Source organism: Schistocerca piceifrons, chromosome X (assembly GCF_021461385.2).
Source record: "Schistocerca piceifrons isolate TAMUIC-IGC-003096 chromosome X, iqSchPice1.1, whole genome shotgun sequence".
NCBI lineage: Eukaryota > Metazoa > Arthropoda > Insecta > Orthoptera > Acrididae > Schistocerca > Schistocerca piceifrons.
Window position 1 is genome coordinate 171052558 of NC_060149.1, and position 15893 is coordinate 171068450.

At 43.5% G+C, this 15893-nt stretch overlaps 1 protein-coding gene and 1 pseudogene across 1 annotated transcript; both read left to right on the plus strand.

The window, feature by feature from the left end:
* The first annotated feature begins 826 nt into the window (after nt 1-826).
* LOC124723180 (neuropeptide SIFamide) lies at nt 827-9533 on the plus strand. The gene is made up of 4 exons (XM_047248374.1): nt 827-862; nt 3662-3803; nt 8469-8545; nt 9438-9533. Exons 2-4 carry the CDS (start codon nt 3662-3664, stop codon nt 9444-9446), a joined length of 228 nt encoding a protein of 75 aa, XP_047104330.1. The 5' UTR covers nt 827-862; the 3' UTR covers nt 9447-9533.
* Nucleotides 9534-14946: 5413 nt separating this feature from the next.
* Nucleotides 14947-15064, plus strand: LOC124724000 (annotated as a pseudogene).
* Nucleotides 15065-15893: the final 829 nt, after the last annotated feature.

Consider the following 15893-nt stretch of genomic DNA (forward strand, 5'->3'; position numbering starts at 1 on the left):
TATTATACTGGTAATATTAATTAAAAAAGAACTCTAAACATTCAGCCGCGCAGGATTAGCCGAGCATTCTAAGGCGCTGCAGCATGGACTGTGCGGCTGGTCCTGGCGGAGGTTCGAGTCCTCCCTCGGGCATGGGTGTGTGTGTTTGTCCTTAGGATAATTTAGGTTAAGAAGTGTGTAAGCTTAGGGACTGATGACCTTAGCAGTTAAGTCCCATAAGATTTCACACACATTTTTTCTAAACATTCATATTAAGAGTTTCTGTGAAGATAGGATAGATAAATTGAGGAAATTACCCAACAGAAAGTCCTTTAATTCTATGTAAAACTCCCTAATATTATCCATAAGGCATTTAATATGCTTTGTCAGGTTACTGAATACGTGTGTAGCCACGTGTCTGTTTCTGTCTATACTTTTGTTAAGTCCTTGAAGTCTTTGTAGAAGTTAGTTTTGGTCATACAGTTATATGCATGCTTTGCGCCATCTGTTGAGCAAAGAAATATTGCTTACGACAAAGGACATGCATGAACATATGTATGAATCTGAAATGAACCTGATGATTTTCGTTTTTCATAGTGTGTGACTTCAGTTTGCTCCAACTTCTGATCACTGTTTTTTTTTTTTTTTTTTTTTTTTTTTTTTTCGCAGCGTGGGAGCTATAATGCTTTATCTGTGCCCGCACCCTGCGGTTGGTCGGCGGGAAAATTGCGCACCCAGGAGGCGCCGAAGGAAATAGTCTCCTATAATCGAATGAAGTGTGCCATCAGCCGGCGTGTATAAAAGCTGGAGGGCTGCGGCCGATGGTCAGTCAACAGCCAGTCGCCGCTGCAAACACCCACCAGCCGACAACTCGCCAGCCGTGGTAAGCAGCAGGTTGTCCGACTTCGCTCGAGTCGAACACATTTCAGGATATCTAACACTTACTGGAAACTTCACCCTTTTCATAGTTTTGTGAGTGTACAGTGATCCAACACCAAGCAGTATTACATTCTCCTGCTACTAGAGTCTCTGAGTAACAAACTCTTACGCCTCCTTTAAAACTTCGTCTGTTGTGCCTGATAAGATACATTCAAAGTTGTTCGCTCAGGATCACCTGTTGATATGAACTTCCTTTTCTCCTTTAGTACAGAAATATACTTCTATATTACGGAAACAGTTAAAAAAAGGAAGATTAGAGTTTAACGTCCCGTCGACCAAGATACTGAGCACAAGCTCTGAGTAGGAAAGGGTGGGGGAGGAAATCGGCCACTCCGGCATTTGCCTTAAACAATTTAGGGAAATCATGCAAAACCTAAATCTGGATAACAGGACGGGGATTTTTAACCGTCAACTCACCTAGTATAAGTCCAGTTGCTAACCATTGCACCACATCGCTCGGTGAAACAGCTAATGTCTTCTTGTTGACTTTTCCGGTTTCACAGAAATTTTCGACGTCTTGAGTTTAATTTCTGAATCTTTGCCAGATGCTACGTAAATATATGAGACAGGGTTCTTCTCTAGCTCTCTGAACAGCTGAAATCATCATACATTTTCAACAGTATAGATTTTGCTCCGTTAGACAGTAGGTACTCTCAACTACATTAAAATTTTGGACGTATTCAGTCGACGGTTGACGGGAACTCTGTTCCGTTAAATTTCGAAGTTAGCTGCCCTAGTGATCTTCAGATTAGCAATCATCTTAGTGAGCAACGAAAACCATCAGTTACTAGCTACGAAAAGATAAAGTCTAACTGAATCATGTGACGCTTCGTGTAGCCTCTAAAGCTTTTTGACTGATCTGGTCTCACGTTAATAAAATACCTTTATGTATATTCTGCAGTATTTGAGATTTACGATCCGTATTTGGCATGGCGCTGTCCTAGATCGCCAAACTTATGAATTTTGGTACAGGAATTGTTACTGCAGTGAAAACAGAAATCTCTCAGTTCGATCAGGCTGATACTTGTCGATGACCCGCGGAGACCCAGTGGACGTATGTCTCAAATCTTCCACGATTCCATTCTGTCGTGCTCATTCAGCAGTTACATGTTGCCTTCTGATGTTGGGACACGCAGCATTACCGAAGGGGAGATCTGTTGCACGTATCACTCAGTACCTGATTCCCTTGCAGTATAGTTATACTTTTCAAACTTAATGTTCAACAGCAAATCGCAACAATGTTTGATTCAACCAGCTAGAAATCAGCTGTATGATTCATGGTCGATTGCATGGGAATGATTGTGCCCAACGACCGTGATGTAATCCATGACGGAAAGATCAGCATCGGTCGTACTATTATATGTCTTTTTTATATAGATCTGTAAATAGCAGCATCAGTTGGATTAATGTTTGTACATGCCTAAGTTATATTGGAGTATGTGTTGTTATAATTACGTCGAGTCTGCATGACTACCTATAACGCACTGACGATAATTGCACTGTTAGCTGAAATCAAGATCTGCAATAAAAAGAAAGATGTTGACCCTCTTTCTGCTCAGCTGCATGATTGTTGAAAGAATGACCTGGGCATGCGAGTGCAGGGCTGACAAGGAATTATGAAGCACGTTAATCGGTTTCACTGAACCGGAAAGTGAAAAAGGCACCAGCCGATTACTATCAGAACACCATTACCTTACTCGGTCTCTAAGATACTAGAAATCTACGTAACACTGCAGTGGACGTTTCTGCCGCGTCAAGATACAACTAAATATTGCGTATTTCCAGCCACAAAAGACCGGTCGAAATGTGTGTACTTTTGGAGTGGCTTTTTATGTCAACCAGGTGACAAAAATGGAAAGATTCTGAAATGTAGAACATTTTGGCCACTGAAATATGTTTGTAACTAAATGACAGTATCATTTTTAATGGTGTGGCTTTGCTAATTGTCTTGTAACCCCGAGACTTTGTAAAACCACTGACGTCATTAGTGTGTCCTTTTAGTAACTAGGGGTTCATTTTTGCAGAAAGTTCCTACATTAACATTAATATCCATAGTGTTCAAGCCACAGCGAATTTCATGGCAGAGGGTACTTCCCGTTGTAGCCCATATTAGAGTTTCTTCCTGCTCCATTAGCGTATCGAGCGTGGGAAGAATGACAACTTAAACGCCTCTGTGCGCACCATGATTAGTCTAATCTTATTTTCGTGGTCCCTGCGGAACCGGTACGCTTGATCTGTAGTATATTCCTAAATTCCTCACGTAACACTGGTACCTGAAACTTTGAAAGCAGGGTTTCGCGGTATACTTGGCGTCTATCTTTATGTGTCTGCCAGTTCAGTTTTCTCAGCATTCCCTGAGGCCAAACAAACCTCTCACCGTTCATGCGCTCTTCTTTGTATATGCTCTTCACATTTGAGCAATATTCTAGGATAAAACACACGAATGCTTTGTAAGCAATCTCCTTTGCCGACTGATTACATTTTCCCATTATGTTGCCAATGAATCGAAGTCAGCCACTTGCTATGAATATGACTGAGCCTATGTGATCATTTCATTTCCCATAAGCAGAAATTGCTAATCAAAAGTATTTGTATGACTCGACTGATGCCAATTGTGACTCTATAGTAAGTTTTAGAGTGCTGCTAAGAAAACTGGGGCGTGCATATTGTTTTTGCGCTCTGTCTTACTTTTATGTTGAATCAAGTACAGAGAGCCGGTAGCTGGAGCCCTGGTGTGTTTCAGATGCAGAGTCCAGTGTGCAGCCGACTGTTGGTGGCCGTTGTGGTGGCGCTTTTGGTGTTTGCGGGCACAGCCTCCGCCGCCGCAGCAACTTTCCGCAGACCACCTTTCAACGGCAGCATATTCGGCAAGAGAAACTCCGTTGGTCAGTAATAATTTCTAACACGTACCTTTCCCCAAACCTGCTAGTCCGTGCGCATAAAGAATCGTTCGCTGGGATCTAACTTCATAACCAGCCAGTGATAACATTCCATTGAAACAAAGGCAATTGATAGTAGCGCAAGGCACGTGAAGTAGGGGGGGGGGGGTAATGAAGTACGAAGGAAAGTTTAGGAGCCTAATAAAGAATAAAATTTATGTAAGCAGTTGTTTTATCTCGAAGTTTGCTTAGCTCGAGGGATTAGCAACATGACTTTGATGAAATGGAGTGGCGTTGGTAGTCGATGGTAAAAGAACGTTTGAGGGTAGAGGTGGGTGCGATTTTCTTGCAAACCAAGCAAATACCTCGAAAGTCATACGTCATTCTAATGGAAAAAATTGCTTGAGATGGTGGTAGCGCTTTGACTGGCGTCAAAATGAAAAGAAAAGCTAGCACCAAAAGTATATGATCGGTCTTTCAGAGTGTGATAACCAACACTGATCGACACCACACGAGCGAGTCGGTATTACAAAAACTCACACAGAAAGGAGAAGACCGTTTGGAGGTTGATTGTAGCGTGTATGACCAGTTTTAGACCACAATGCTCAACGAATTTTCTTTGCTTCACTTCGTCAATTTGATCCGGAGGCAAGTAACGAAGATTAAGTTTTAACGTCCCACCCACTACGAGTCATTACAAACGGAGCAAACGCTCAGATTGGGGAAGGAAATCGGCCGCCTCCTGGTATTTTCCCTAAGCGAGTTAGAGAGACCGAGCGAGGTGGCGCAGTGGTTAGACACTGGACTCGCATTCGGGAGGACGACGGTTCAATTCCGCGTCCGGCCATCCTGATTTAGGTTTTCCGTGATTTCCCTAAATCGCTCCAGGCAAATGCCGGGATGGTTCCTTTCAAAGGGTACGGCCGACATCCTTCCCCGTTCTTCCCTAATCCGATGAGACCGATGACCTTGCTGTCTGGTCTCCTTCCCCAAAACAACCAACCGAGTTAGAGAGAACACGAGAAGCATAAATATGGATGGGGATTCGAATCGACGTCCTAACGAATGCGGATGTAGTGTCGCGCCCATGTGCCACCTCGTTAGATAATTTGAGCCGCAACCTTCTATGTTTGTGTACACATAGTTCAAGAGAAGGCTACTATCTACGTACCATCCTTCTTTAGCCCTCAGAGTCTGTAGGGCGGACGTGAAAGATAGCAGGAATCCAACTCGAATCTGTTCAATTTTTGTAATGGCTGATAACTGTCAGTTGTCAGAATGGAACCCACTTTTATATTTGGTTCTCAGCGATTTAAAAGAAAAGACTGGCTGTTGCAAAATTCTATAGCTACAGAGGACTTGCGGAAAATTTTTAATATGAGTCCAACATTCATACAATGCAATTACTTTCCTGACACGATCGGAAACATGTGTCAGACTACAGGCTTCGAGGATCATAATCTAGAGACGGTTCTTAAACCAGCTGTCAATTGCTGTTGAAGATACTGAGACATTTTTTGCCCCCGCGGAAATTAGTAAACCGTGACATTGTGGAGCAACGTTACAGACGTGTACACTTTACAGTCACATTAAAGTGATCATGCATGAAAAGCCTGAGTAACCAAATTTTGCAGCGCGAGACGTGCATGGAGAGAGTCAGTGAGGCTCTGAAAGGTACCGTTTGGGATGTGTAGCCATATCGACTTCAATGTCGTGGCCAACTGCGCTAGATTTCTCGGTTCAGGAGCCACGGTGTGAACATCCCGATCGAGATGGTCCCACAGATTTTCGATTGAGTTTAAATCCAGGGAGTGTGGTGTGCAGGGGAGTACGATTAACTCATCCCGGTGCTTTTTGAGCCACGTATGTACATCACGTGCTGTGCGAGACGTTGCATGTTATCGTGCCGAGGTAAAACAAACGGAATGTAGGGGTGGACATGGCCCCAAGGATAGATGCATACATGTGTTGACCGAGTCTGCCTTCCAGAATGACAAGATCACCCACGGAATGCCACAAAAACATTCCACAGACAACAACGCTCCGTCCTCCAGTCTGGACCCTTGCGACAATTGTTGCAGGGTGTTTGCTTTCAGACGTTTCACGCCGTACGCGCCAATGGCCATCTATCCGATGGAGCATAAAATTGAATGGACGACCAGTTGCGGTATTCCCGTGCAAATTCCAGCCTTCCTCGCCATTGAACAGCAGTCAGCATGGGTGCTTGAGCCAGGCGCCTACTGCGGAGGCCATTAACAGCAATGTTCGCTGAACGGTCGTTGAGGAGACACGTTTGGTAGCCACTTAGCTTATCTGGGTGGTCAGTTGCACGTCTACACATCTCTGCAGCTGTCGTTCACCACTGTCATCTATGACCCTTGGTGCACCACAGCTGCCTCAGAACGGTTTTGGATAGCACCATTTTGCCATGCACGATATACTTTCACCACTGCGACAACAGAGCAGTTTATAAGTGTGACTAGCCGTTGCGGAAATAAATTAAAAAAAAAAATTGCTCTGAGCACTATGGGACTTAACTTCTAAGGTCATCAGTCCCCTGGAACTTAGAACTACTTAAACCTAACCAACCTAAGGACATCACACACATCCATGCCCGAGGCAGGATTCAAACCTGCTACCGTAGCGGTCGCGCGGTTCCAGACTGAAGCACCTAGAACCGCTCGTCCACCCCGGCCGGCAATAAATTTCACCATTGGCCCGAAATCCAATGATCATGACCTTTTGGACGTCAGATAAATTGCTCCATTCACGCATTACGACAAAAACTGTACTGTTTTCCGCGACCCTCCGACACGGTTTATATACTCTCCACAGATAGTGCTACTATAGCGACTCATAAAGATGTAGAAGATCGTATTTGGTAGTTTAGATAAAAGACAAGTGCTGTCTAGTATTAGAGCAGGACACGATAGGAGAGATAATGCTAAGGTAATTTCTGTAACAAGCTGACAGAATCCAGGCTTGAAGTCAGGTAAGGTAGGTATAGTCATCCTCTCACAAACGCTTTATTTTTGCTTGAATAGTTCTTTGATCTAGTTTTAAAGCTAGGAAGTCCACGCCGGTGGTTTGTTGCTGTAGATTTTACGGAAAATGGGAACGCAGCGAAACAACAATGAAACTTTGTCGAAACTTTCTAGAATTATTCCATAAAAAATCGCTAAATTTTGCAGCGGCCTATGTTGATGAAACTGTTTCACGAAAAGAAGTAGCCGTCTTAGGGACTCAGCAGACGATTATCTGCGCCAACAGATGGTTCTGTACAACATCAAACCAACCGAAATGCTAAACCTTTACTCTAAATGTATTCGTAAAACATCAAGTCTTAGAGTGCCACACTACGCAGGAGGTAGAGTCTAGATGTTTAGTTATCTGAGCTCTGAAAAATTCCTATGCTACCTAAGGTGAAACTTAGGTCGCTGCACAGTTTAAGACAGAAAAAAATAAAAAAGAGAATTTGTTCATTAATGGTAGCATTAGTTTCTAACGCCATTTATCTTCTATTGAAAAAGCGTATGACCTTACATACTATGCAACTGTATAACTGACTTGTAGATCGGCACAGCATGTGGCTTGGTAGATCCATGGAAATGGAAATACCGTGTGGCTAGGGCCTCCCGTCGGGTGGACCGTTCGCCTGGTGCAAGTCTGTCGAGTTGAAGCCACTTCGGCGACTTGCATGTCGATGGGGATGAAATGATTATGATAAGGACACCACAACACCCAGTCCCTGAGCGGAGAAAATCTCCGACCCAGCCGGGAATCGAATATGGGCCGTTAGGTATGCCACTGAGTCGCGCTGACCAGTCAGCTACCAGGGGCGGGCGGTAGATCAATGAGTAAGTGTGACACTACAAAGCTTCAGAATTCAACCTTCAGTCGGTCCTACGATTTTTTCTGGCAGTAATGGATTCTTTTCCCCTAGCGAAGTTCTGCATAGGTGAAAAATGCTAAGTTATATTGTGGTTCCGAGCCCACTTTAAACAGTAATAGTAATTCCGTCAACAACTGCCTGTGTATGTCAGTTCGGACTTGAATAGGATCATGCCTAGTTATGCCACGAGCCGCCCTTTGAGTTGAGGATAGATTTACCTTTTTACAACACTGTATCCCTTCTCGGCCATCCTGATGAATTTCTTCGAAATACTACAGTCCTTTATAAAAGGCTACAATAAGCAGTTACTGCCAAATGAGATGTTAGTGAACATTCGAATCGTAAACAGGCACACTGACGATAAAAAGCAGTTTCCTTTTATTTTTCTAACTTTGGCAGTGATCTCACGTAGTCGCAAGAGTTGGCAGAGTCATATATTTGAGGCGTGCAAAACAGTGAATATTAACTTCTATTGAATTTCAGTACCAACTACAACGATTAAACTTACTTCAGTATAGAGGCTGACAGTTCAGAACGTTTCCTTTGCCTTGTGCGTTGTAACATTCAACCTGCATTTTCTGCTTAGTTCATTACAGGATTTATATTAAGAATTAATGAATGCCGAATCGAGTATCTATGAATAAAGTTCAAAAGGAGCACTTAGTGGGGTTGCAAATTCTCATTCGAAACAAGAGTGTGACGTACATTTAGATCGGCGCTCTTTTTTTTGCCACCGTAATTGACAGAGTGAACTGATAATACGTGTCTGTCTTTTGCAGAATACACTGGCAGTTCAACAGCCGTGTCTGCCGTATGTGAGATCGCAGCAGAAGCCTGCGCAGCTTGGCTGAACAACGTAAGTAAATCAGATAACACACCATTCTTAACAAAGTTCGATATGACATAGTAAAACTCAATATATTTTTCTCTGCAATTATTAGTATTTGTTGAAGCTCTGTGCGACACTATAGTTTTAGACATTCCGTCGTATCATAGCTTGTAGTATTCAGACATAAATTTTTGAAAACATTCGTAGCAGTTTTAATTTTTCACTGTGATTTTATGTTATCATGGCAGTTTATAAAAATAGCCTCATAATTCTCTCAAGGACAATTGCGCCCTATGGTCAAATAGAAGCCAACAAGTTGCCACTAGCTACGTAGTTAGAAATACTTTTGTATTGTCAGATATTAGACGTTCTTCTTTACTATGTATCCCACTAGTTAACGGACACTATAAAAATGTTTTTTAAGTCTTCAAATTTTACATAGTACATTTATTGTCTTTTGTGTAATACCTCTGTTACTTGTAATCTACACGTATTGCACATATATGGGCAGATAAATTGGTATTGTCATTATTATTGTTTTTTTGCCGATTTATTTTCGGTATAGTTGGTTGGTTGGTTTGGGGAAGGAGACCAGACAGCGTGGTCATCGGTCTCATCGGATTGGGGAAGGATGGGGAAGGAAGTCGGCCGTGCCCTTTCAGAGGAACCATCCCGGCATTTGCCTGGAGTGATTTAGGGAAATCACGGAAAACCTAAATCAGGATGGCCGGACGCGGGATTGAACCGTCGTCCTTCCGAATGCGAGTCCAGTGTTTTTCGGTATAGACCAACAGATGTAACATACATTCGGTGTATAAGTGCAGTTTCATAAAACATGTTTTTCTCTTCGACAAACACTACTATAATGATTAAGAGAAAAAGTGTGCTATTTTAACATTTAATTTTTTTTCTATTTCAGGAAAAGTGAGGATGCCACACCGGACTGCGTGACTAATGTTTAGCTATGTAATCTGAACTTATAGTACTTCAAATAAACTGCTTTCTGCATAGTGAAGATAAGTGTTTTTTAACTACCCTGATGAAATACATCTTTCCCTTGTTCTCCTATCATACCCACGTACAGGTTTTAAACAGCGTTTTAGAAGTAACTGGATGAGATTAAAACACAAAGTTCACATGAGAACTGCAGGCAGTTGCCGTGGTTTTATGATGAAAAATAATGGATGTTAAAGAACTATAGGCAAAGCTACAGAATATCTGTAGTACACACACACACACACACACACACACACACAGAGTGACACAACAGAGGTAAGGCGATTTATGTATCAAAAAGCGTTTATGTTATAGTTTTACTGAATTCCTTGGGAATGCAGTTATTGTTCATGTACTAGAAACACATCCCATGCTATTCTTCTTGTCCATTGGCAGGACTGTATCATAAAAAACCAGCAGTCCTCTCTCAACCACAACACGAGTGAGATATGATGATGTTTGGTTTGTGGGGCGCTCAACTCCGAGGTCATCAGCACCCGTACAAAGTCCCAATTTTTTCACAGTCCAGTTTTGTACACAGTCCAATATATTCACTGCCACGAATGATGATGATGTGAAATGAAGAGGACAACACAAACACCCAGTGCCCGGGCAGAGAAAATCCCCAACTCGGCCGGGAATCGAACACAGGACTCCGTGATCAATATCCTCCGTTATTCCTATTTGATCAACACGACTGAATGACTGGGGGGGGGGTCTGTTCTCAAATGGTACATTATTATAGATATCTGCCTCATACACAAAAAGTCTGAGATTATTATTAATATAAACCACAACGTCATTAAGGGCGAAGTAATTTGATGGAGCTACATACATAATTTGAAGTGTCAAACAATGATGATGTTTCTAAGCGCCGAACACCATGTATGAGCAGCAATTAGTGCACCTAGGGGTACAACAGACCTTTACTACCACTTAACCCGCCCCTACATTCTAGAAAATCTCTTGTTCTCGTACTTGTTTCTTAAAAGGTACTGTTTTAAGCCAGCTGCCTATTGGCAAGAATTTTGTGTTATGCAGGGACTACTGCTGCTGTTAAGATCTTAAGACCATAGACCGGTTTGATGCATCTCTCTGTGTTAGTCTACACTGTGCTGTCCTCTTCACCCTTGCATAACTACTACAACCTGTATACATTTGAACTTGCTTACTGTAGTCAAACTTGGTCTCCATTTACAACTTTTATTCCCATCCTTCCGTCCATTACCGAATTGATGACTGCTTCATGGCTCGGGATACGTCTTAGCAACCGATCAATTTAATCAAGTTGCATACGAAGTTTTTTCTTCCCGGCCCGATTCAGTACCTCGTCTTTAGTTTCACATCCAATGTTCAACAGCCATCTGTATCACCACGTTTCAAAAGTTTCTGTAATCTTCTTGCCTGATTTGTTTTGTCACCCACGTCTCACTGACGCAAATTGCTACACTCCAGACAAAAAATCTTCAGAAAATACCCCCAATTCTTCAATTTACACTCAGTTTCAACAAATTCCTTTGTTTTCAGAAATACTTAAGTTTCTACACCAGGCTGCATTTTACGTCCTCTCTACTTCGGCCATCATCAGTTCTTTTGGTGCTCAAATACGGAAACACTCTACTAGTTTTAGTGTCTCATTGTCTCTACTAATACTGTTAGCATCGCCAGATTTAATTCGAATACATTCCAATGTTCTTGTTTTCCTTTGTTGATATTTATCTTATAATTTCTTTTTGAAGGCAGTGTCTACTCAGTTCATCTGCTCTTCCACGTCTTTTGCCGCCTCTGGCAGAATTACAGTGTCATCGAGAAAGCTCAAAGTTTTCATTTCTTCTCCCTGAACTTGAATTCCTTTCCCAATTATTTGCTTGGTTTCCTTTAATTCTTGCCCCAGTTTTTATAACTGCAGTCTGGTTTCTATATAAGTTGTACACAGACTTTCACTCCCTGTGTTTTAACTTGCTGCGTTAAGAATTTCAAAGAACGTATTCCAGACAACATTTACTTAACCTGAAAACGCTATAGATACAGGTTTCCCTTTCTTCAACCTATCTTCTAACACAAGTCACAGGGTCAGTTTTGCCTTGCGTAATCCTGCCATTTCTCCGGAGCCAAAAACGATTTTCTATCAGTTTTTGCAACCTATAAATAATTTGTGTCATTATAGTGCAAATGTGACTTACTAAACTGACATTTCAGTAATATTCCCATCGGTCAGCACTTTCCTTCTTTGGAAATGGAATTATTACATTCTTCTTTGAGTCTGAGGCTACTTCGTCTGTCTTATATATCTTGCACATGAGGTGCAATAGTTTTGTCATGATTGACTCTCCCAAGGATCTCAATAATTTGAGAGAATGTCGTCTATACCTTGTTTTGAATTTCGTCTTTCAGTGTCATGTCAAATTTTTGTCGCAGTATTATATCTTCCATCTCATCTTCATCAACTTCCAATTCCCCTAATACACACCTGGAAATTGAAATAAGAACACCGTGAATTCATTGTCCCAGGAAGGGGAAACTTTATTGACACATTCCTGGGGTCAGATACATCACATGATCACACTGACAGAACCACAGGCATATACACACAGGCAACAGAGCATGCACAATGTCGGCACTAGTACAGTGTATATCCACCTTTCGCAGCAATGCAGGCTGCTATTCTCCCATGGAGACGATCGTAGAGATGCTGGATGTAGTCCTGTGGAACGGCTTGCCATGCCATTTCCAGCTGGCGCCTCAGTTGGACCAGCGTTCGTGCTGGACGTGCAGACCGCGTGAGACGACGCTTCATCCAGTCCCAAACATGCTCAATGGGGGACAGATCCGGATATCTTGCTGGCCAGGGTAGTTGACTTACACCTTCTAGAGCACGTTGGGTGGCACGGGATACATGCGGACGTGTATTGTCCTGTTGGAACAGCAAGTTCCCTTGCCGGTCTAGGAATGGTAGAACGATGGGTTCGATGACGGTTTGGATGTACCGTGCACTATTCAGTGTCCCCTCGACGATCACCATGATGCCGGGTGTTGGCCCTGTGTGGCTCGGTCGTATGCAGTCCTGATTGTGGCGCTCACCTGCACGGCGCCAAACACGCATACGACCATCATTGGCACCAAGGCAGAAGCGACTCTCATCGCTGAAGACGACACGTCTCCATTCGTCCCTCCATTCACGCCTGTCGCGACACCACTGGAGGCGGGCTGCACGATATTGGGGCGTGAGCGGAAGACGGCCTAACGGCGTGCGGGACCGTGGCCCAGCTTCATGGAGACGGTTGAGAATGGTCCTCGCCGATACCCCAGGAGCAACAGTGTCCCTAATTTGCTGGGAAGTGGCGGTGCGGTCCCCTACGGCACTGCGTAGGATCCTACGGTCTTGGCGTGCATCCGTGCGTCGCTGCGGTCCGGTCCCAGGTCGACGGGCACGTGCACCTTCCGCCGACCACTGGCGACAACATCGATGTACTGTGGAGACCTCACGCCCCACGTGTTGAGCAATTCGGCGGTACGTCCACCCGGCCTCCCGCATGCCCACTATACGCCCTCGCTCAAAGTCCGTCAACTGCACATGCGGTTCACGTCCACGCTGTCGCGGCATGGTACCAGTGTTAAAGACTGCGATGGAGCTCCGTATGCCACGGCAAACTGGCTGACACTGACGGCGGCGGTGCACAAATGCTGCGCAGCTAGCGCCATTCGACGGCCAACACCGCGGTTCCTGGTGTGTCCGCTGTGCCGTGCGTGTGATCATTGCTTGTACAGCCCTCTCGCCGTGTCCGGAGCAAGTATGGTGGGTCTGACACACCGGTGTCAATGTGTTCTTTTTTCCATTTCCAGGAGTGTATTTGTAAGTCCCGAACTGGTGCACATCGAAATATTTCTAAGTTCCGAATAGCACTTAAGCCCAGGCGGCTCTCTGGTAGCACAAAATCTTGCCAAAACCATCCTCACCAACCAAGATACGAAGAACGAAAGACCCTCTGTCTGCCTATTTAAAAACTTGGTCATGTGACCCACTATCTTACTCAATTAAGCATCTTAAAAGTTGACCACCACTAGTAAGATTACGCATAACATTTACGCATTTTAAATGTATACAACACATACTCTCGATTAATTAGCAATCTCATATCATTGTTTAACCAATCTTGTTCTAAAATTTCTGAGTGAACTTTGCCCCCTTGCCCTCTATAGGTAGGGATTCTGTATCTGTGATGTGTTTGTGGTTTTCGTTCGTTTACGCAATGTTCGGCGAAGGGAGAATCTGCACAGACTGGGACGAAAACATGCACTAGGCTCAGAGAACACCATAGAAGTTGGAGGGTGTAGAAGCCAGACGTCTTTTGCTGAACATTGCATTAATGAAAACCACAAACACATCATAGATACAGAAGTCCTACACATACAACGAAAGCGGGCAAAGGTCACTCAGTTATAAATTTTAGAAATTAAAAAACGGATTTTTGGATACTCACATTTATTACTCAATCAACAATTTCAGTTCAGTTATTCACCCCTTTTGGACTATGTTTCTTCCCTTACATAGAAGAAGAACCTTGGTGCCTTCATTCACAGAATAAAATTCCATTCCATTCCATTTTTTACGCGTATTTAAAGTTGGTCACGTTAAAACAGGGCAGTTTATAGTTGTACCGAATATGAGATTACAAGTTTCGTAAGTTAATTGCCGTCTTTACAACTGCAGTTTATGTATTATTTAGAGCAGACACGTTTCGCGTTGTTTTAAAGCGTCTGGTCTAAATAAGACTTTTATTAAAGTCGCTAAAGATGGCAATTTACCTACATAACTTGTTTATGTGAAAGTGTGGGAAAAAGAGAAAAAAAAACAAATAAGACAATATGGATATGAGATTACGATTTGCTTGTTGAACACGCACAATGACTGCAGTAAGTGTTAGACTGCATGGTTTGGCAATAGTGGGAAGTGTCACGATGTCTGTTAAATTGCAACGTTGAGCTTCGGCGCTCTAGTTGTTGGTACATTTCGTGTCGACTGTCTTTCTGTGTTGGCTGCTTCCAATTCCAGTGATCTAAAAACAGTAGCACTGTAGTAGCGTAGCGACCTCGTGTTGTGTGTGTCAACTGAAAATTAAATAGCGTAACGAGTGTGTTTGAATACTAACAACTCTATGATATGCTTTCATAAAACTTGTTACTTCCTTGTGTAAATAATACCATAGCCACTGATTGTCTGCGTGCATGCATGCCTAAAGCCGTATAATTTTATGGCAGACAGATAACAGTCTACATCTACATCTACATCAACACCTACATACTCGTAGACACTCCGCAAGCCACTGCAGGGTGCGCGGCGGTAGGTACGTTGTACCACTACTAGTCATTTCCTTTCCTTTTCCAGTCGCAAACAGAACGAGGGAAAAACGACTATCTATATGCCTCCGTATGCCAACGGCCTTGCCTCAGTGATAACACCGGTTCCCGTCAGATCACCGAAGTTAAGCGCCGTCGGGCTGGGCTACCACTTGGACGGGTGACCATCCGGTCTGCCGAGCGCTGTTGGCAAGCGGGGTGCGCTCAGCCGTTGTGAGGCAAACGGAGGAGCTACTTGATTGAGAAGTAGCGGCTCCGGTCTCGGAAACTGACCTACGGCTGGAAGAGCGGTGTGGTGATCACATGCCCCTCCATATCCTCTTCTAGTGACGCCTGTGGGATGAGGATGACTCGGCGGCCAGTCGGTACCTTTGAAGCTTCATGGCCTGTGCGGGAAGAGTTTAGTTTGTTTGAAATGCCTCCGTATGAAGCCCTAATTTCTCGAATTCTATCCTCGTGGTCCTCATGCGCGATGTATATTGGCGGCAGTAGAATCGTTCGGTAGTCAACTTCAAATGCTGGTTCTCTAAATTTTCTGAATGGTGTTTCTCGAAAATGATGTCGCCTTCCCTCCAGGGATTCCCATTTGAGTTCCCGAAGCACCTCCTCAACACTCACGTGTTGTTAGAACATACTGGTAACAAATCTAGCAGCCCGCCTCTGAATTGCATCAATGTCTTCCTTCAATCCGACCTGGAACGGATGCCAAACACTCGAGCAGTAGTCAAGAATAGGTCCCACCCGCGTCCTATATGAGGTCTCCTTTCCTAAAATTCTCGCAATTAACCGAAGTCGACCATTCGCCTTCCCTACCATAGTTCTCACATGATTGCTCCATTTCATATAGCTTTTCAGTTACGCCCAGATATTTAAACGACTCGATTGTGTCAAGCAGAACACTACTAACGCTGTACTCGACACGTTCTTCCTGCTCATCCGGATTGATTTACATTTCTCCACATTTAGAGCGAGCTGCCATTCATCACACATACTATAAATTTTGATAAATCGTCTTGCATCT